Source organism: Neovison vison, chromosome 7, assembly GCF_020171115.1.
Source record: "Neovison vison isolate M4711 chromosome 7, ASM_NN_V1, whole genome shotgun sequence".
In the NCBI taxonomy this organism is placed as follows: Eukaryota; Metazoa; Chordata; class Mammalia; order Carnivora; family Mustelidae; genus Neogale; species Neogale vison.
In genome coordinates this window covers 201,240,334-201,262,697 of record NC_058097.1, presented here as the reverse complement: position 1 = coordinate 201,262,697, position 22,364 = coordinate 201,240,334, and the positions used below count along the sequence as shown (strand labels likewise).

The 22,364-nt window shown below is 50.6% G+C and overlaps 1 protein-coding gene across 4 annotated transcripts in view; it reads right to left on the bottom strand.

The window, feature by feature from the left end:
• DPP3 (dipeptidyl peptidase 3) overlaps positions 1-22,364 on the bottom strand; it is a 29,522-nt gene that overhangs the window by 3,602 nt on the left and 3,556 nt on the right. For all 4 annotated transcript variants that reach the window (XM_044259755.1, XM_044259757.1, XM_044259758.1 and 1 more), the window contains exons 3-16: positions 17,534-17,623; positions 16,878-17,015; positions 16,347-16,421; positions 15,663-15,756; positions 13,179-13,309; positions 12,936-13,066; positions 12,796-12,854; positions 9,269-9,463; positions 8,973-9,085; positions 8,602-8,694; positions 7,199-7,261; positions 6,975-7,099; positions 6,739-6,859; positions 5,406-5,585 (exon numbers count right to left, since the gene is read on the bottom strand). In XM_044259755.1, the coding sequence (XP_044115690.1) occupies positions 5,406-5,585; positions 6,739-6,859; positions 6,975-7,099; positions 7,199-7,261; positions 8,602-8,694; positions 8,973-9,085; positions 9,269-9,463; positions 12,796-12,854; positions 12,936-13,066; positions 13,179-13,309; positions 15,663-15,756; positions 16,347-16,421; positions 16,878-17,015; positions 17,534-17,623 (1,608 nt within the window). The remainder of the gene's footprint in view (positions 1-5,405; positions 5,586-6,738; positions 6,860-6,974; positions 7,100-7,198; positions 7,262-8,601; positions 8,695-8,972; positions 9,086-9,268; positions 9,464-12,795; positions 12,855-12,935; positions 13,067-13,178; positions 13,310-15,662; positions 15,757-16,346; positions 16,422-16,877; positions 17,016-17,533; positions 17,624-22,364) is intronic.

Genomic DNA, 22,364 nt, shown 5'->3' with positions numbered 1-22,364 from the left:
AATTTGAATTTCTCATTTGAACTGGAGACAGAGAAAGCATTACCATCATGCTCTTTAAAAAAAATTCTTTTTCACACATACAAAATATGTAGTATATATATAGTACGTTATAATATGTAGGTTGTAAAGAATACTTAGGTTATTGGGAAAAAAAAAGATACCCATATAACTAACACCCAGCTTAAGAATTAGTTCCCTCCTTTTTGTAAATTAAAAAAATCTTTTTAAATTTTTATTTATTTAATTTTTATTTTTTTTTAATTAAGTAGGCTCCATGCCCAATGTGGGGCTTGAACTCACAACCCTGACATCAAGAGGTGCAAGCCTGGGACGTCTGGGGGGCTCAGTCGGTTGAGTCTCTGCCTTCGGCTCAGGTCACGATCCCTGAGGCCCAAGATCGAGTTGCACTTGAGAACACCCCAAAGGCGAACCCCTTCCCAGGACAGGGGCCGCTTCTGCTATGCGCCACTCAGTTGTGCCACGGACACCCCGGGCGCCTCCTGATGGACGGAAGGGACAGATGCGGGTTTCTCCGGGAGAAGCCGTGGTCTGCGGGACAGGTGGACGCTCCACCTTAGACCAGCCCACGCGCCCACGTCGCTCTCCCGAGGTGTTGCACAAGCTGATGCTCCCAGAGGCGGCGGCTGGCCGTCCTCACTGCTCTGGATGCCAGGCTGGTGCTGGCACTTTCTGTGTTTGCCAAGCTGGTGGGAATCAGGCTCATGTGGTTTCAGCTGTGCTTTCCTGATCGTTCAAGAGGTTGAACATCTTCCCACAAGTTGACGCTTTTTTCATTTTCCTCTTTGGGTCATGATTTTGTTTACTTTTCTGCACGGTTGTTTTTCCTCCTGACCCTTTTTTTTTTTAAGTTCTTTATGTATTTAAATACTAACCTTTCGTTCACACATTATGTGGTAAATATCCTATCCTCGTTTAAGACTTGTCTTCTCACATTCTTTATGGTAACTTTTGATGAATAAAAGCTACCGTCGTTTGTATTTTTAATTTTATTTATGCATTTATTTATTTTTAAAAGGCTTTATTTTTAAGTCATCTCTACACCCAACATGCGGCTCAAACTTACAACCCTGAGATCGAGCCACATGCTCCACGGACTGAGCCAGCTAGGCACCCCCCAAAAAGCTATTTTTCATGTAGTTAAAGGGTCTGATCTTTTCTTTGATGGCTAGTGTTTCTTGTGCTTTGAGAAATTTTCCTTTACTCTGAGGTCCTAAAGATACTCTTCTCAAAAACTTTGCCTTTTCTATGTAAACTGTTAAGCTCCTAGGATTGTCTCTGTGTATGGTAGAAGGTAGAAATCCAGTCTGTCTCTCCATGAGGAAAACGGGTTGTCTGAGCACAACTTGCTGAACGGTCCCTCCCTTCTCTACTGGTCTGCAATGTCCCTTCCATTATATACCCAAGTCGCTGCTGCTTCTTGGCTCTGTCCCACTGGTCAATTTGTCTATTTCTTCCCCAGGGCCACATCAAATTTAATTATCTTAGGATAAATTTTGGTATCTGGTAGAATGAGTCTTCCAACCTATTTTGCTTCAGGAGCGTCTTGGCTCTTACTGGTGATCCTTTATGCTTCTGTCTAAATTTTACATTAGCTTGTCAAGTTCCCGAAAAGCCCTCTTGGGACTTGGTTTCTTTTCCTTTCTTTTTTTTTTTTCAGCTTCTTTTCTTTTTTTAAAGATTTTATTTATTTGAGAGAGAGAACAGAGTGAGTGAGAGAGAGCATTTGAGCGGAGGTAGGGGCAAAGGGAGAGGGAGAAGCAGTGGTGTTCCGTGGGGCTCCATCCCAGGACCCTGGGATCATGACCTGAGCTGAAGGCAGATGCTTAACCCACTGAGCCACCCAGACGCTCCCGCTTTAGGACTTTATTCAACCTTGTGAAACTCGCTGATTTCACTGATTTGTTTGTATGTTCTTTTGACTCGCTTAGCCACATAATCTGCAACGTAGAGTTTTAGTTCTTCCTTTCTAATGCCTAAACTTCACAATTCGGTCTTGTTTCCTTCCAAAAGCTAAGCCCTTCGGCAAGCTGTTGATCAGAAGTGGAACTAGGGAACATTTTGGTATCTTTTTCTGATTTTTATTTAATTAATTATTATTATTATTTTTTTAAGATTTTATTTATTGATTTGACAGACAGAGATCACAAGTAGGCAGAGAGGCAGGCAGCAGAGAAAGGGGGAAGCAGCCTCCCCGCTGAGCAGAGAGCCTGATGCGGGGCTTGATCCCAGGACCCTGAGACCATGACCCGAGCTGAAAGCAGAGGCTTTAACCCACTGAGCCACCCAGGCGCCCCTGTCTTTTTCTGATTTTAAAGGGAATATTCCAGTGTTTGCACAGAGGACAGTTACTGTATTTTCATTTTCCGAGACATTCTTTATCAGTTAAGAAAATTCTTATTGGGGCACCTGGGTGGCTCAAGTCAGTTGAGCCTCTGATTTTTGGTTTTCACTCAGGTCATGATCTCGGGGTCATAGAATTGAGCCCCAAGGCTCTGCATTCATTGGGGATTCTGTTTTCCCCCTCCCACTTTACTTCTTTTTTTAAAGATTTGTTTATTTCATTGTATTTTTAATTTGTATTTATTTAATGCCTCCTCCCACCTTCTCACTCTCCTTTCCTCTTGGGGGATCCGTTTACACACTCAAGACTTTTCTGCACTGCCCCCCACGACCCTTAACCTCTCTTAAATTTTTTAACTTGGTCTCTGTGCTACATGCCATATACTTTCTTTTATCTTTAGCTGGATCTCAAACCTGTCTAACCTATTTTTAGTTTCAGTGGTGTTGCAGTTTATTTCTGGGAGTTCCATTTGGTTCTCTTCCAAATATCTGACATTTTGTGGGTCTGATCCTTACTTGGGCTGCTTGGCAGGTGGCAAAGTAGGACTCCCCCTAGGGCTCCCTCCAGCTAAGCCTCCCAGCTCAGACCCAGGGTTACAAGGATCCTCCAAGGGGACAGTTAAAGAGAACATCTCGCCTTCCTCTCTTCCCAAGAGGACGGAGCACACAGAAGGTAGTGGAGACACACTCATGAAGCTGATAGATCGGATCCCACCAGCTTAAACCGGAGAGCTGGTAACCTTGATGCCACAGGAGGCAGGACAGAGAGTTTGTATATGCCCCTCGGCTAGCTTCTCCTGTTGTTAACACTGTACAAAACTGGTGCATCACTATCAACTAAACTCTAGGCTTTTTTTAGATTTCATTTGTTGCCCCATTAATGACCTTTTTCTATTCCAGATCTAAGACCCATATTGCATTTTGTGTCTACTGATTTTGTTTAAGATTTTATTTATTTATTTGAGAGAGTGCAAGCAGGGGGAGGAGCAAAGGGAAAGGGAGAGGGAGAGAATCCCCAGCCCACTCCATGCTCATTGCGGAGCCCAGTGTGGGGCTTGAGCCCAGGACCATGAGTTCACATCTTGAGCTGAAATCAAGAGTTGGATACTTAACTGATTGAGCCACCCAGGGGCCCCTGCAGCTACTGATTTTTTTTTTTTTTAAGATTTTATTTATCTGAGAGAGAGCAGAGCCAAAGAGAGAGCACATGAGTTGGGGAGAGGGGCAAAGAGAGATGGAGAAGCAGACTGCCTGCTGAGCAGGAAGCCCGATACAGGACTTGATCCCAGGACCCTAGGATCTTGACCCAAGCCAAAGACAGACGCGTAACCGACTGAGGTACCAGGTGCCTGATTTTCTTTTATTAAAGATTTTATTTATTTATTTGACAGAGAGAGAGCACAAGCAAGCACAAGCAGGGGGAGCGGGAGAGCGAGAAGCAGGCTCCCCGCCAAGCAGGGACCTCAATGCAGGGCTCGATCCCAGGACCCTGGATCATGACCTGAGCCAAAGACAGATGCTTAACCAACTGAGCCACCCAGGCACCCCTAATTTTTAATTTCTAATTTTCTTTTACTTTAATGGCCAAACATATATCTTTTATTAAAAAATGCCTTAAATCTGGAGCACCTGGGTGGCTCAATGGATTAAGGCCTCTGCCCTCGGCTTAAGTCATGATCCCGGGGTCCTGGGATCGAGCCCCACAGCAGGTTCTCTGCTCGGCAGGGAGCCTACTTCCCCCCTGCCTCTGCCTGCTCTCTGCCTACTTGTGATCTCTGTCAAATAAATAAATAAAATCTTTTTTTTAAAAATGCCTTAAATCCTTCCTGGAAACAGGTGTGAGTATAATCATGGAACCCTTTGCTAAATTAAAGACTAGGCCTTCTATCAGTTGAAAGAGCCAGCAGGGGGTGCCTGATTGGCTCAGTCATTAAGTGTCTGCCTTTGGCTCAGGTCATGATTCCAGGGTCATGGGATCGAGCCCCACATCCTGTTCCCTGCTTAGCGGGAAGCCTGCTTCTCCCTCTCCCACCCCCCCTGCTTGTGTTCCTGTTCTTGGTTTGTCTCTTTCTGTCAAATAAATAAATAAAATCTTTAAAAAAAAAAAAAGGAAAAGAAAAGCCGGCAGGACCCAGCTCCAATGGAAGGTCCTGCACAGTAAAGAGTGGGTCTTGAGTGGTTCTCAAACTTCGCTGAATGTCAGACTCACTTGGCAGCTACACGTGCAGATTCCTGAGTCCGGCTCTCACAATTTCTGAATCAGGTCTGGGGTGGTTGCAGGAATCTGCATTTGTAGGCTGCTTCTGGGTGATGTGGATGCTGCTAGCCCACGGACCACATCTAATGTCCTACTGACTTGGATCCAGAACATTCTCCTTGCTCAGTATGTTGTGTCATTTGCTTCCTGCCAGGTGAAGCAGGGGATGTATCCCACTTAACAGATGAGATAAGTGGGGCCCAGCAAGGCAGAGCAGGTTGCCCTAATTACATGGCTGGCTAATACTGACATCAGAACCCCCAAAGGTTCCTAATGGGAGGGAAGCCAGGGCCATGCGACCACTGTCCTTCACCTACTAAGCTCCAGGCCTCCTTCTGTCCCTCAACCCACAAAGCTCATTCCAGACTTTGAGCTTTTGTTTCTTCTGCTCTCGGACCTTCTCATAGCTGGTTCCTGCCTGGCACTCAAATTGCAGCTTAAACGCCATCTCCTCCAAGAAGCCTTCCCTGACCACCCAGGCCAAGGAGGCTCTGCATTCTTTTCCCCTGCAATTTCACTTGTTATCGTATCACCAAGTTTTATTGTCTTCACAGCTCTTGTCATGATTTGAAATCACCTCACTCACTTATTGTTTATACGTTCACTACAACATAAGAAACTGCTCACGGCTTGTGCTCAGTGCCCCGCACCATAACACTCTTTATACACACTTGTCCGATGAAAGAATGAATGAATGAATGAATGAGCTGATGGTCAGAAGGCTACGCGGCAGTGCTAGAGGGTGGGGAGACAGCGTGAGGCTGGACGGCAAAAGGGCTCCGCTTACCTGAAGTTTCCTCAGGAACCGCTCCAGGGCGGGCTTGCCCACAGGCCGGATCTTGTCACGGTCCAGGCGGACCCGGGCATCTGGGCGCCCATCAGCCCCTGTGGTGGGAGCGACAGTAACGAGTCCCTCGCCAGCCTCCAGCAGGACTCTCAGGATCACAAACCGGGCCTGCATGTGGGCCTGCCAGAACCAAGAAGAATCATTTACATGCTGATAAGGCCTATCAAAAGTCTGCTCCAAAGCCTCCTGTGCAGTATGTGCTCATTAATTAATTGTCAGTTATTCTTACTACTTCATTCTCCCTCACCCTGTGGGTCTTTTTCTGCTCTATTCATCTTCCCTTACATATTTCCTCTCCTCTCTGCTCCTGAGGGAAGGCAGGCTGCCCTGGAAAACAGGAAGGCCATTTCCAGGCAGGTCCCGGAGCCCTGTGCTCCCCGTTGCCAACCACCGTGCCCTTTGCTGCTCCAGAACACCCCCAGATGATACCAGATACCCACAGGGCTCCCCCACAGTCCAGGTCCCCAAGCACTCTCTCCTCTACAATCTTGTTTGCACTCAACAGTGGGACCAAACGGGCATCATGAACCCCAGTACAGATGACAAACCATAGCCCCAGAGAGGTAAAGTGACTTGCTCAGGGTCACACAGCTGTGAAGGGAGATCAAGGACTCAGACCTAAGTTTCCTGACTCTAAAACATGTGTTCTTTTGATGACACAAGACTGACATAAGACTGGACGGCAAAAGTTTATCAAAACGTAAGTTTTATGACGTAAGTTTATCAAAACGTACTTGTGTGACTTGAAGAACACTCCTATTGTTAACCCCATTTCCCATCTCGTAAGTGAGCAGCCTCGCCTAACCGCTCTGGAGGCAGACTACTTGGATTTGAATCCTGGCTCTGCTACTTACCAGCAAGTTACTTAATGTCTCTGTGCCTCAATTTCCTTATCTCTAAAATGAGAGTAATAATAGCACCTATGTCCTAGGGCTGACATGGGGAACAAAGAGTTAATTCAGGTACCGTGCTTAGAACTGTGTGTGGCACAGAAGAAGTCTGTCGCAAGCCAGCTATGAGCGGTCGTGGTAAAATCAGCTGGTCTGGTTTCGCCCTCAGAAGTGGGCAGGGCGATTATTATCCCCATTGCACAGACAAAGACACTGAGGCTCACAACGGTGTGACTTACCCCCATGAGGAGTGGAGTCTGGGATTAAACCCAGTTCATGTGCTTCTTTGGTAGATATGGTTGTCCCATCCCCATACCTAGAATCCTGACCTCAGACCCCACTGCAGGCCTCCCCCCAACCCCCAGCTCCCTACTGGCCCCCACCTGTCTCCAGCTGGAGGTCTCTGGGGTATAGAACTCCAGAGCAAGCAGCCCAGCACGAACCATGTTGAGCCAGTTTACGTAGATCACGTCTTCTGCATCAGCCCCCTCGAAGCCGAAGATCCTGGCGAAGGGACAGGGAGGAGGCAGGGGCAGTCAGAGGCTGCCTGGGTGCTGACCCCCGCCAGTATACCCTCTGTCCACAAGGGAGGCCCGCCCCCCAAGCTTGTTGCCCATACTCCAGAACTTGGGGGTTGAGGCAAAGGTAGAGGCCCACACTTTCAGCCCGGCATTCTTCGTAGCTAGAGGCGATGGTGCTGAACTTGCTGTCCCAGGTCTCCCCGCTCCGGTACCAGCTCTGAATCTGGGAGGGGAGGCCCAGGAAGTAGGCTTAGGAACAGCTGCCACCCCAGCCAAGCCCAGCCCCCCAGCACCACGGGGGTTCTGCCGAGGCCGCCCTCACCTGCTCTCCTGTCTCTGGATTGATCACAGTCTCCTGGTCAAAGTTAAATGCTCCTTTCTCGTCCTGCAGAAGCATCAGGACACGGGGCAAGTGAGGGAAAGGTGTCTCTGCCCCACCCCAGCACCTCAGCCTGGGGATTCCAGCGCCATCCACGTGCTGCCGCCTCCAAACCAGAGTCCTGTGTCCCTGGCTGCCCTCCTCCTACCCTCAAACCACATGAAAACCAAGACCCGGGACCTCCGGACCCCAGATATGTGCCAGTGGATGGGCTAGAAAACTTGGCTGCTGCTCCCCTACGCACTTCCCACGCCCTCTCCCCATGCGGGCAGAGGCCACAGTCCGCGACTCTCTACCTCCAATAAGCATCGGCCTCACTATCCACTCCATGTGCCAAGTGTCTTACGCACCACCCACTTATTCCTCACACCCCCAACCCCCGGAAGGTTCTGTTACCCCACTTCACAGAGGAGGAAAACGAGGCTCAGAGACTATGAGCCCCAGCGTGGAATCGAGCACATAACCTCCACGCACACTACCTCTTGACAGTAAACCCACTTCCAAAGGGTCTACTGTGTCGGCAACCCTAGGGCTTTGCTTTTATTCCTCAGGATGGCCCATATGGTAGGAGCCAGGGTCCCTGTTTTGCAGATGGGCCAACTGAGGCTCAGTAAGGAGGACTGACTTGCGGAAGGACACAGAGTGGCCACATTTGTCCCCACTTCCCCCTGACTTCAAAGCCTGGACAAGGCTCAGGGCCAAGCCACCGCCCCCATTAGCTGCTCTCTGAATGGTCCTGACCTCCAGTCCCTCCGGACTCAGTGAGGAGCCCCACCTCACAGGGAGCAGACCCAAACAGAACCCCGCTCTCTCTGACGCCCGGGCCGCGCCCGCCTCCGGTCATCCCACCTGGCACAAAGGCTGCCTGTCGTCTTTGTATCCCCTGAGTGGGGGCATCGCAGGGGCTCCAGCCACTCTGATTGGCTGGCAGGGAAGGGGCTGCTCTCGCGAGAAGTGACTCACTCCTTGTTAATATCTGGAAAGGTACGGGTTCCAGGGAATAGTAGTCCCAAGACAGACCGTGCTGCAGCCTCAGGACTGGGAGCTGCAGAGACTGCCCTCACAGCCTCCCTGTCCCTGCTGCTGTCTGAGTCACACCTCCAGGGCAGGCTTCCCCGGCCTGAGCCAAGCCACCCCCTCCTGCGCAGGGGACCTCAGCTGGACTGCCCTGCAGGCCCCGTGCCCTTGGGGCTCCCGGGACATCTTGGGGGAGGATGAGATAGGAACTTCCCTCCTTTAGGGGCCATTTCCCCCACCTAATCCAAAGCTGGTGAGGGCAAAGATGCTGCGGCTTCACCCTGGGTGGGGTTGATCATGGAGGAGGGCAGCCGCGGGCGCGTTCTCACCTGCACGAAGAGCTTGCCGCTGCCATGGCCCAGCAGCTCGTGTAGTCCCACCTGCACGTCAAAGGAGGGCCCCTTCCAGCGGATGTATAGGTCCTGCCGAGACAAGCGGAGGCCCACGCTGTCTGCCGCCCCACCGCAGCCACACGGCCTCCTGCCGCCCCTGCTGCTAAGCTGAGGGCCAGTGGCTTCCTTCCCACCAGGCTCCACGGGGGGCGGCTCGCTTCGCCCCTCACCTCTTTGCAACAACCTGGAGGAAGGGACAACCTCCACCGTTTGACAGGTGAGCAAACAAGCCAAGTCACAGGGCCCCGTCCTCCTGTGTCGGCCGTGAGTCCAGGCCCACCCCCAACCCTTGGGCTGCCGGTGCCCACCTTGTCCTCCTCCTCCAGGAAGGTCAGCTTCTCCCGCTGTGTGGCGTAGGCCACAGCCAGCACGTTCCCCAGCGACACATTCTTGAAGCCGTCCGTCTGCCTCAGGTCGTCATCTGCAGAGGGTGGGGAGGGAACCAGGGAGAAGGGGCAAAAACCAAGGGCCACGGATAAGGAGTCTAGACAAGAGGACCAGGCTGGGATGGAGAACTGCGTGGGGCATGTGGCCGGGCCAACTGTGTGCGGGGCCGGGGGGGGGCACCTCTCAGGGGACACGGCTGCGGCTTAAGGAAGCTCACAGTTGGGGATGTTGATGCCAGCAGGGATGCCAGAGCCAGAGAAGGTGAGAACGTCCAGGGAGGTGAAGTCGGGGGTGAGGAACTTGTCCTTCTCGAAGGCCGGAGGCCAGGGCAGCTCCTTCAGCAGCTGTTCTGCACTTGCCACCAGGCACTCGAACTTGGCACTCATGGCCTTGTTCACCATGGCCACAAAGCCTGGAGGGAGGGAGGTGGGCTGTGGGCTGGCGGGGTTTGGGAGGGGTCCTGTGCCCCACTCCACCCTGCGACCCCTCCAGCCATCATGCATGTTTCAAAATGTCCACTGTCTGCAGTACCCTTTGCGGGCCGGTGGGGAGAACAGGGACCCAGGCCTGGCCCTGCCTTCATGGAGATTACTGGAGGGGGTAGGATGTAGAAAGAAGGCTTCACTGGATAACCTCTGCCATGGATCTTAAAAAAGAGGGCAGGGAGCCCATAGAGGGTGGTGGGTAAAGAGCAGATTCCCAGTGGAAGGGACTCCTTGAGCAAAAAACATGTCCTTCTTTTGGGGGCAACTGAACTCTCCTGCAAGGCTTCGGTATTTGGCTTACGAGGGGGTGACTGAGGCTGTGCACAGGAGGCCTGGGATTGATCTTTTTAGGTTTAATGTGGTTAGAGAGCCTCACTTCCATTTCTGTTTCCAAAGCTGCACTCCATAAAATGCAGTTTCTATGAGAGCCTTCCTAAAGAAAGAGCTTCCTGGTCAAATAAGTTTGGATAATTCTATATGCTCTATCTCTAAATTCTTAGAGATCATGGTTCAGTGGGTTAAGCTGCTGCCTTCGGCTCGGGTCGTGATCTCAGGGTCCTGGGATCGAGTCCCACATCGGGCTCTCTGCTCAGCGGGGAGCCTGCTTCCCTCTCTCTCTCTCTGCCTGCCTTTCCTGCCTTTCCATCTACTTGTGATCTCTCTGTGAAATAAATAAATAAAATAAAATAAAATTTAAAAAAAAAAAAAAAAGAGATCCCTAATGTACTTTTGCATATTAGAGATACTGAAGAGTCCTGCAGGCAAGACCCTTTGCCTCTCTGCACTGAACCCTTCTTGGTGTAATTCCTGGGACCCCTACAGGAACTATATTGCGGAAAGGCCCTGCCTAGACTACTGCATGGTCAGGATCCTGCACAGAATGGATTAACTTGGCCAAGGGGTTAGACCTGGCAAAGCCTCCCTGTCTGGAGCCACTGTGTCAGGTAGAATTGATATACCAGGTCAGGAAGACAGGATGATTAAAATAGCAAAGAAGAGGGGGCGCCTGTGTGGCTCAGTGGGTTAAACATCTGCCTTCAGCTCAGGTCATGATTCTAGGGTCTTGGGATCAAGCCCCATGTCGGGTTCCCGGCTTAGCAAGGAGTCTGCTTCTCCCTCTGTCACTGCCCCCTCCTCTGCCCACCTGCCTACACTCTCTCTCTCTAATAAATAAAAAAAGAAAAATTTTTTAAAAAAGAAAAATAGGGGCGCCTGGGTGGCTCAGTGGGTTAAGCCTCTGCCTTCGGCTCAGGTCATGATCTCAGGGTCCTGGGATCGAGTCCCGCATCAGGCTCTCTGCTCAGCAGGGAGCCTGCTTCTTCCCTCTCTGCCTGCCTCTCTGCCTACTTGTGATCTCTCTGACTCTGTCAAATTAAGAAAAAAATTATAAAAAATTAAAAAACCTTAAAAATAAAAAAATAGAAAATGAAAAGAACAGGGTGGAGGGAGTCGGCTGGCTCAGTCGGTAAAGCACGTGACCCTTGATCTCAGAGTCATGAGTTCAAGCTCCATACTGGGTGTGGAGCCTACTTAAAAAAAAAAGAAAGAAAGAAAAAAAAAAAAATGTAAGTAAAAGGAACATGGTAGGTCTATATGTACTGATATGAAAAGATACCTAAACTATTTGGTGAAAAAAAGCAGGTGGCAGTACAATCCATAGAACATACTTGCATCTACTTGGATAAGTTAAGTTTCACTTGTGTTGCTTAAACAAAGCTCTGGAAAGACCTATACTCAACTGTGTGAACTGTGCTGACCTCTGGAGAGGAGGGGCACAGGGGGCCGATTTCACATTTCATCCTACATACTTTTATATTATTCTAATTACTTACAACAAGGATGGATTTTTAAATCACACACACAAACATACATTTTAAAGCATTATTAGCTCTATCTAAAAACAAAAAATGGGGGTGCCTGGGTGGCTCAGTTGGCTGAGTGGCCAACTCCTGGTTTCAGCTCAGGTCATGATCTCAGGGTCCTGGGATCGAGCCCCACACAGGGCTCTAGGCTCAGCCAGAGAGTCTGCTTATGGATTCTCTCTCTCCCTCTGCCCCCTTCCACTCTATCTAAAATAAATAAACAAATAGGGGGGAAAAACCCCGACAATGTACACTCCCAATTCTAACCTTAAAGTGGGAACAATCACGGATGATATTTTTAGTATATTTTCCAAAATTTGTTACTCTGAACATGGACTTTCCCTTTTTTTTTTTTTAAGATTTTATTTTTAAGTAATCTCTACACCCAATGTGGGGCTCGAACTCACAACCCCGAGATCAAGAGTCACACACTCTACTGAGTGAGCCAGCCAGGCGCCCCTGCACTACTTTTCTAATAACCACAGTGAGTTAGGTAAAGAGGGGAGCCTCTGAGATCAAGGCTGCTCAAGAGGTTCTGGGGTGTTGGCCGTCAGAGAGGCCTGGACAATCAGGACCCAGGCAGGGAAGCTGCAGGTGTGCACATCTGTCCTCCCTTCTGGTCCCTGAACCACATGCGCCCTGGGCCTGCATCTCTGGGCTTAGATTTAAGCTCCCCACTGGCTGCTGGGGCCTGTCCTCTCTCCTCCCAAGCCAATCTCTCTGGCTTCTAGAAACTGGATGCTCTAGACTCTGTCCCCAGAGGCTGGGGAAAATAAGGCTTTGTACAGAAATCTAAATCCTCAGGCTTGATGCCTGCCTCCCACAAGTGGGTCCAGTTGGGGTATGGATATAGGCATGGGGCGGGGCCAGGGCAGCCTCCCACCTGCCCTGGGATGACAGCAGCCAAGTCAAGTTCACTATCATGATGGCAATTATGCTCCCGTTCACCCAGGACCTTTTATGTGCCTGGAAATCTGTTGAGCAATGTCTCTTCCCACGACACCCAGAAGGGAGTGACCAATGCTCAGATATGGGGTTTACCCAGTTGGGGAGGTCACACAGCGGGTGAGCGGCAAAGTTGGGCTTGGAATGGCCGTAGCCTGTGCTGGGATCAGACAGCAGAGGCAGCACAGCAAAGTGGCTCAGAGCCAAGGTGCCATGCTTGGCCACTCACCAACTATACCTCGGTAACCACTTCTATAAAGTGAGGATAGCAATTGTCACGGGAGGACAGTGTCCAGATGAGCTCCTGTAGCTAAGTGCCCAGTGTCTGATCAATCGTCAACACTGGTTCTGGTTATTTGTATTATTATTGCCAAGGGCAGAAGGGAGAACCCTCAGGGGATGCTGGGGATAAGCATTTGCAAGCTGACCCCCCTCCTCCTCCCAGAAGTTACCTTCAAACTCTCCACGGGAACCAAAGGGGTCTCGGTAGCTCTCGATGAACCCGATGTAACTGGGGGGAGTAAAGGGCAGAGATGGAAGAGGGGCAGGCAGGAGGGGGGCAGCCAGGGTGAAGAGCCAGGAGATGCCTCACCTCTCCACGATGGGGCCTTTGTCCTGTATCCAGAAGCGGGAGCCCCTCTTATGGGCCTCGATGGAGCCCTGGGTGAAACTCTCTATGTACTGGGCCAGCATCTGTTCCTGCCTGCTGTTGGCTGCATACGCCTGGGGGTGAGCAGGGGCCGGTCAGCCTCACGCCACCCATCTGTCCCGACACCTGTCTTTGCTGCCCAGAGGGATCTGGAGCTTGCGACCCTCAGCCCCCAGCCAGCCCTACCTTGGCCTTCTCCAGGTGCTCCACCACCTTCTGGAGGATAGGGGCATAGTCCCCCCGAGTCACCTGGAAATGGTTCCCTCGGAATTCATAGCTCTTCAGCTTGGAAGTCATTTCAGAATGCAGAGCAGGCTCTGAGGGAAGAAGGAGCACTCAGGCTAAGACACTCCAGCAAGCTTCTCACCATGACGCCCTTACTCTAAGATCTTCAATGACTCCCCACTGCCTACAGAAATAGTATAAACTTTCATTTTAAAAAAAATGTATACATATGTGTGTGTGTGTATATATATATATTAACTATGTATATAGTTAACTCATTTAAGCCTCACATCTACTCTGGGAGATTATCTCCATTTTACAGATGGGGAAACTAAGGCACGGAGAGGTAAAGTAAGTTTCCAAAGGTTGCCAAGAGCAGGATCTAAATCTAGGGTGGCAAATGTATTTAGAAAAACAGTCAACCTGAAATGTAAGGAGCCTTATAAGGAAATGAGAGGGTGAACAGGAAGTAGGAGACGGGATGAAAGAAGATGCTGGAGAGAGGGCAGGAGGCAGATGGGACAGGAGCCAAGGAAAGCAAGCAGCCTCTTGAAGCTAAGAGCCAAGGAAACAGACTGCCCCCTGGAGACTCCAGAAGGAACTAGAGTCTTGTCTCTGACTGTGGACCCCCAGAACAGCAACAGAATAAATTTACGTTGTTTCGTGCCACTACATTTGTGGTGATTTCTTGCATTTTGCTTGTAATCCCTGACCAATAGCATACACTTCTAGGTTATGTCATAAAAAAGAAAAGATAAGCACAGTGTCTCCCACCTCCCAAGGTGACATGCCCCAGGATGCGGGGGCTCTTTGCCCTCCTCTGGAAGCTGGGCAGGCTTGTGACTCTAGCAGAAGTGACACCAGGGACTGCCGAAGGGGGTCCAGCTTCCGCCTGGCTCTCTCTGCACGCTCCCTCGGGGAGGCCAGCCAACAAGAGCAACGTCAGGAAGCCACGTGGGCCGTCCTAGCCCATAGCCCCTGCGGAGGTCCCAGCTGACGGCCGGCATCTTCCGCCAGGCGTGTGATGAGTGCGCCTGCGGGGGATTCCAGCCTCTGGCTGCTGATGGCACCCTGGCCTCCGAGTCTCCCAGGCTGAGGCCCCGGTCGTTGACACCAGGCACAAGCTGTTCTGATCGTGCCCCATCCTGATTCCTGACCCACAGAGTCTGTGAGCGTGAAGAGGTGGGTTTATGTCCCTAAATGGGGGGGGGGGGCAGCTGCACACAGCAGGAGGTAACACAACCGGCACTCGGGCACCAGAGCCTCCCTCTCGCACCGTGTCTTGCACACAGCGAGCTTACGGAAGTGTGGGCTCGGCTTACATTCCAGTGTGATCGATACCTAGTCCCACGGACCCGCTGTCCTTTTCCTGAGTCAAACCCAACAACGTGCCAATTGCTAAACTTTCCCTCCGCCATGCTCTGTGCCCCCCACCAAAGGTTCGGGTGCCATCTTCATCTCGTCCCACACCAAAGATCTGAGTTTCTGCCAAGTGCTAGCCACTGGGGGGACCGTGGTCAGTGAAACACACAATTCGTCCTCCTGAGAAGTCCGTGTCAACAGTGACGACAAAATGCCCACACAGCTGCTGGGTATGATGATGGAAAGGGGAAGAAAGTCATGGAAAGACTGGGCAGGGTCCTGGAGTAGCTAGTGAGGTGTTCGTCACGTGTAGATGGGAGGCAGGGCTTTGAGGTCGGAAAGGGGACAGACCGTGCGAAGTTCTGGACAGCAGATGTGACAACAAACACGGGGTTTTCAGGGGACTGTAAACCGCTAAGCATGGCTGGGGCCCAGCGTCTAAGTAGGAGGTGGGCAGGGATATGGGGCTGGGGGCTGGGAAGGGGAAAAGGGAGGGCCCACTCGCAAAGGTCCTCATAGGGGCCTGGCTATTTCTGTCCACACTGCATGCATTTTCCTCTCACCTGGTACCAGACCCCAATTTTCCTCTAAGAATCCCCTGCCCACACCTCCAATTCAGGTGCGTGGGACGGGCTGACCTTATTGTCACCTGGCTCCCAGGTTGGTTTGGGATCAGGCTCCAGACAATGAGAGATCTATCTGTCCCCTGACCACAGGGACTGTTTCACAGATAAATACGGGACCCACAACAGAGAAACTAGAGCCACTCCCAGACCTTACTGAAGAAACTTCTGGGAGAAAAGGGCCCTCTTTCTGCTGGAGTGGCCAGGCTGGTGACTACCAGGCCCCGTGTGGGAGGAACACGCCGTAGATGAAGTGAGAGAGAGGAGGCCGGAGGCAGAGAGAGAAATCCCGCACAGCGGTGACCACAGCGGCAGGAAGTCCACCGTCAACATCTGCAGGGACTACCGTGCCTGTCACTCCCGGCAGGACCCACTAAGCCCTGCCCTGAGTCCGGCCAGGTCCCCGCCCCGGGGCAGAGGTGCTGAGGAGGGAGCAGAAGGGCCGTGCGAAGCGGCTCACCTGCGCCGAGCACCGAAGCCAGCCGCACCTCGTAGCGCGGCTTCCCGTCCTCGAGGACGCCCTTGAAGAGTCGCGTGTTGTAGGCACTGAGGTTCTGGAAAAGACCAGGGCAGGGGTTGGGGGAAGAAGAGTAAGTCCAGAACGGGCAACAAGGCGGGAGGAGGGAAAGGGATTCACGCCAGGAAGGGGAGGTCCGGAGGCAGAGCAGGCTGGGGCGTGCGGGGGAGCCTGAGTCCGCAGCGAGGGGAGCGAGCGGGTGGGCAGCCCCCGCCGGGCGCTCGGAGACGCTGCTCTGTGCGCTGAGCGCCAACGTTTACTAAGCGCTGACCCAGGGCGAGGCGATGCAGCAGAAACTGCTTACACAGCTGCTGGGGGTGTAAACGCCACAAGTGGACTCCGGGGCCCAACCGGAAGTGGCTCTGAGGTCTCCGCTGTCCTGCCCGCAGGCTGTCACCAAGGCCTCCAGCCTGCGGCGGGCGGCGGCGGGGTGCTCCGTCCCCTGGCACATCTGGGAACATCTGCCTCACTGGAGCCAGGCCAACTCTCAGACAAGGATTCCCAAGTCTTTCCTACTTCAAACACCCAGGATGCTGTGTCTCTGGACCCAAGCTGGGACCCCAGAGTGGGTGCCAGTGGCAAGGCGACCCTGTGAACACCCTGTCCCAAGTTCCCTAACCCTCAAACCTGTGAGTCCAGAAAGTCCTGGGCCAGCTTGGCGTCTTCCATGGTACAGTCCCCAGAGAAGTAGGTGGTGATTCCCTGTCGGGGAAAGGGACAGGTGGGAGGGAGGAACTGCCGCGGTTGGGACACACTCCTTCCGGCTCCCACCCCTCCTCCCAGCCGCCTCTACCCTGCCCCCTCATCTCTTTCCAGGGGAGAAAACTGGAACACAAATCGCACACAGAGGCCCATCTCCAGCCTTCCTGCAGCTCTGCTCCAGCCTTTCGCAGGCTGGCCTGCCCCGGAGGCTTGCCATGTCCCTTGCACCACGTGGTGGCCAAGTGGCCTCCAGAGGCGGGAAGCCCGGGCTCCTCCATTTCCCATCTGCCCTCCGCAGCAGGAAGGGCATTCAGAAAGCACTGCATCCAACCTGCTTCCCAGCTTACAACTGCCAGAATGGAAGCCCACTGCCTCCCTACCCATTACCCTTCCCTCCATGCCAGGTGACTTCCAAAGGATGCCCTCCACTTTCCTGCATGATGGGGGGGTCCTCACCTCCTTCCCCAGCCCGAGGTGTCGAAGCCGCGGCTCCAGAGAGAACATGAGCTCCCCGCAGGTCTGCCAGAGGCTCCTGACTTCTTCCCGGTGCTGCCTGGCCGCCTTACTCCCCAGGATCACACGTTCCAGCTTCTCCTGCAGGGGAGGAAGCCACTGGCTGGGCCACAGCGCCCAAGCCTGTCTTCTGCACCCTCCACATCCACCCCCCAGCTCTTCTCCCGAAGCCTAAGGCCAGGCTCAACGTGCAGTTGAGCGACGGGCAGCGTCAGTGCTGTTGAAGGATGCTGGAGCTCAGGCGCCCCCGCAGACCTGTTAGTCCGAAGCCGCATTTCAACAAGACGGCCAGGCGACTTGTGTGGACAGTGAGTGCTGAGAGCTGGGGAGTAAGAACTGCTGATGCCCCAGACGGGCCCGAGCTCCACAGTCCCTGCCCGCAAGGGACTCACAGCGCCCTGCCTCTCCACCATCCCCAGGCATGAGATGACCAGGCTCCCTTTTTGCAAGCACTGAAGTTCACACGCCCTTCCCTTGTCTGCCCGCAGGAAGACATCCTGCTTTCCCTCGCTAGGTGAGGAGCATGGCAGTGACCAGGCCCCCACTACCATCCCACCGGCCCCAAACTCCTCACCTCCCCCGGCCTGCTCTCAACTCACCTTGGGCAGGTTGGGAACAAACTTGGTGTCGCCAAAGGACTTGTAGTTGCCCATGTTGGAGTAGATACCTGCCGCATAGACCAGGAACGCCTGGAGGGAGGTGGGCATCAGAGACCCAGAAGCACAGTGTCTCCCCATCCCCCACAAGACCCCACCGCAGGGAGGTTCCTGCCTGAGATGTTAACACCCAGAGGAACCAGTACAGGTGAGGCTGGGAAAGCTGGGGGCAGGACCCAGATCCCAGGAGGCCCCAGTCTGGCCCCAAAATACTTTCACAGACCAACTTCACATGCCCATTGTCCAGCCAAACTGGTCTTCTCAGCAGCCCCCAAACACACCCAACCTTTGTTCCCACTATGCCCAGCACCCTCTCAGCCACCCACGGCCATTCCATAGGACCTCTGAAACACTGTGCCTCTGCCTCCTTGTGCAGAAAGCCTGTCTTCTGCTCCCAGCCAGCCAGGCAGCTGGCATCGGAAGCATCAGATGTTAGAGCTAGAGGGCCCTTGGTCATCCGGACATCATCGCAGGCCCAAAACTCAGTCTCCCTTCCTCTGGCAACAAGACCTCAATCTGCCTCTTGTGAAGGTGGGGGGATCTCCCTTCCCTGACTCCGGGGGTGGGCTCAGGCTCACGCTAGATGGTAAGAGCCCTACCTAGGCAATTTCCTAGTGCCAAAGAGCCTCTGTTTTTATACAAGGGATCATAGAGCCTGGAGCCCCTGGACCTCCCCTGCTGCAGTGAAGAAAGAAAGCCCAGCTGAGAGATGAAGACTGCGTCAGTATGGTATCCTGAGCCCCTGAATCCAGCCATGACCAAAGCCTGCTCTAGCCCTAGACTTTTCAATTATATGAGCCAGTAACGTTCTCTTTTTCAAAATAGACTTTATTTTTTAGAGCATTCTAGAGCCACAGCAAAACTGGGCAGAAAGTATACAGATTCCCCACGTACCCACTGACCCCCCCACATGAACAGCCCTCCCCATCATCAACGTCTCCCACTGGAGTGGCACATTTGTTACAACAGGTGAACCTACCTGGACATGTCACCACCCAAGACCAGTCTACGTAAGGGTTCACTCTTGGTGCACAGTCTGTGGGTTTGGACAAATGGATGGCATATGCCCACTATTACATACAGCACGTTACTCTGCACTACAGAGTAGTAGTTTTAGCACCCTACGATCCCTCCCCTCAATGCCTGGCAACCACTGATCCCCTCTCCTATCTCCACGGTTTTATCTTTTCCAGAATATCATATAGATGGAATCACATGTACGTAGGCTTTCAGATTGGCTTCTTGCATTTAGTAATACGCATTTGACCTTCCCATGTCTCTTCATGGCTTGATACCTCATTTCTTTCCAGCACTGAGTAATATTCCATTGTCTGGATGGATCACAATTTGTCAGCTCAGCTACTGAAGGACATCTTGGTTGCTCCCATCATTGGCAATTGTGAATAAAGCTGCTACAAACATTCATCTGCAGGTTTTTGTGTGGACCTACGTTTTTACCTCCTTTCAAGATTTCACTTCAGTCAATAACCAAGAAGCATGACTGTTGGATCGCACAGGAAGAGTACATTTCTTTTGCAAGAAGCTGCCGAATGACCTCCCACAGCAGCTATATGATTCTGCATTCCCACCAGCAATGAACAAGAGTTCCTGGTGTTGCTACCCCTGCAACAGCATCTGGTGTCGTCCATGTTGTGGATTTCGGCAAAGCTAATGAGTGTGTAGTGGTTCTCTCATTACTTTATTTATTTGCAATTTCCTAATGACATACGATGTAGAACATCTTCTCACGGGCTTATTTGCCATCTGCATTCTTCACTGGTGAAGTATCTGTTACAGTCTTTGGCCCACTTAATTGGGTTGTTTGTTTTCTTATTGTTAAGTTTTAAGAGTTCTTTATGTATTCTGGCTAAGAGTCCTTTATCAAATATTACCTTTTGCAAATATTTTTACCCCAGTCTGTGGCTTGATTTTTCATTCTCTTGACAATTTCTTTCACAAAGCAGAACTTTTTAATTATACTGAAGCCCACTTTATCAACTATTTCTTTATGGATCATACTTGGTGTCCTACCTAAAAAGTCATCTCCATACCCAAGGTCATCTAGATTTTCTATGTTATCTTCTGGGAGTTTTAACTTTTGCATTTAACATTTAAATCTCTGATCCACTTTGAATTAACTTTTGTGAAAGATGTAATGTCCATGTCTGGTCTAGATTCTTTTTTTCTCTTTTTTCTTTCTTTTTATCAAGTAGATGTCCAGTTGTTCCAGAACCATTTGGTGAAAAGACTATTTTTAGGGGCACCTGGGTGGCTTAGTGGGTTAAGCCTCTGTCTTTGGCTCAGGTCATGATCTCAGGGTCCTGGGATTGAGCCCCACATTGGGCTTTCTGTTCATCAGGGAGCCTGCTTCCCCATCTCTCTCTGCCTGCCTCTCTGCCTACTTGTGATCTCTCTGTCAAATAAATAAATAAAATCTTAAAAAAAAAAAAAAAAGACTATTTCTACTCCACGGTGCTGCTTTGTTCCTTTGTCAAAGATCAGCTGACTGTATTTATGGGGGTCTATTTCCAGGCTCTTTATTCTGTTGCATTGATGTATTTGTCTGCCCTTTTGCCAACACCGCACTGTGTTGATTACTACAGCTTTAGAGTAAGTCTTGAAGGTGAGTGGTGATCCTCCAGCTCTGTTCTTCTTCTTCCCTCTTTCCCCAATATTGTGTTGAAAATAAAATAACTGGGATTTTTAATCACATTGCATTGAATCTATAAAGTTGGGAAGAACTGACATTTTTTTTAAAGATTTTATTTATTTACTTGAGAGAGTGAGAGCATAAGCAGGGTGAGGGGAAGAGGGAGAAGCAGACTCCCTGCTCAGCAGGGAGCCCAACGTGGGGTTGATTCCAGGACCCCAGGATCATGACCTGAGCCAAAGGCAGACACTTAACTGACTGAGCCACCCAGGTGCCCCAAGACTGACATCCTTATAAATCTGAATATCCCTATTCATGAACATGGACTATCTCTCCACTTATTAAGTTCTTTGATATCTTTCATCAGTTTGTAATTTTCCCAAGTTTTAAACACGTTTTGTTGTATTTTCGAACTATGTATTTCACTTCCTTGTGTGCTATTTAGAAATAGTATTATGGTTTTCATTTTGAATTTTTATTGTTCCTTTCTGGTATATTAAAAGCAACTGACTGGGGCACCTGGGTGGTTCAGTGGGTTAAAGCTTGTCTCCGGCTCAGGTCATGATTCCCAGGGTCCTGGGATCGAGCCCTGCATCAGGCTCTCTGTTCAGCGGGGAGCCTGCTTCCCCCTCTCTCTGCCTACTTGTTATCTCTGTCTGTCAAATAAATAAACAAACAAACAAATAGATCTTAAAATAAAATAAAATAAAAGCAACCGACTGGGGTGCCTGGGTGGCTTACTTGTTGAGTGGCTGCCTTTGGCTCAGGTCATAATCTCAGGATCCTGGGATCATGCCCCACATCAGGCTCCCTGCTTGGCTCCCTCTCCCACTCCCTCTGCTTGTGTTCCCTTTCTCCCTGTCTCTGTCAAATCAATTAAAAAAAAAAAAAAGCAACTGGTTTATCTATCTATCTATCTACATATTTAAAGATTTCATTTATTTATTTGTCAGGGAGAGAGGCAGGCAGAAGGAGAAGCAGGCTCCCTGTTGAGCAAGGAGCCCAAGGTGGGACTCAATCCCTGGGATCATGACCTGAGCTGAAAGCAGACACTTGACAGCTGAGCCACTCAGGTGCCCCTGACTTTTGCATATTAACTTTGCACCCTGCAACCTTGCTATAATCGCCTAGGAGTTTTAGGAGTTTTTTGGTCAATTCTTTTGGATTTTGTACATAGATGGTCAATCATATTTTCTGTGAACCAAGACAGTTCTGTGTCTTCCTTCTTAATCTGCGTAAGTTTTATTTCCTGTTCTTGCCTTATTGCATTAGCTAGGACTTCTGGTAAAATGCTGAAAACCAGTGAGGGGACTTCTCTGCCTTGTTCCTGATCTAAATGGGAAAGCTTTGAGTTTTTCACCATTAAATATGACATTAGGTGTAGGGCTTTTGTAGATAGGTTTTATCTTTATCAAGTTGAGGAAGCTTTCCTATATTTCTAATTTGCTTGGTTTGATCGTGAATAGGTGCCGGATTTTGTCAAATGCTTTTTCTGCATCTACTGATATGATCATGTGGTTTTCTTCTTTAGCTTGTTGAGGTGACAAATTATTTATTTTCAAATATTGAGACAGATTTGCATGCCCAGGATAAATCCTACTATGTAATGGTGTATGGTTTTTTATACATTCTTGGATTTGATTTGCTAATATTTTTGAGGATTTTTTTAATCTATGTAAATGAGAGAATGGTCTGTAGTTTTCTTGCATTGCCTTTGTCTGGTTTTGGTATTAGGATAATGTTGGCCTCATAGAATTAATTAGGAAGGATTTCCTCTGTTCCTCTCTCTCTTTTTTAAAGATTTTATTTATTTATTTGACAGAGAAAGAGATCACAAGCAGGCAGAGAGGCAAACAGAGAGAAAGAGGAAAGCAGACTATCCGCTGAGCAGAGAGCCCAATGTGGGGCCCAACCCCAGGACCCGAGACCACGACCCAAGCCAAAGGCAGAGGCTCAACCCACTGAGCCACCCACGCGGCCCTGGCTGGTAGCTTTTTCTCGCAATACTTCAAATACTTCAATCCACTCTCTTCTTGCCTGTGTGGTTTCTGAGGAGCTGGATGAAATTCTTATCTTTGCTCCTCTAAAGGTAAGATCCATTTTCCTCCGGCTTCTTCTAGGACT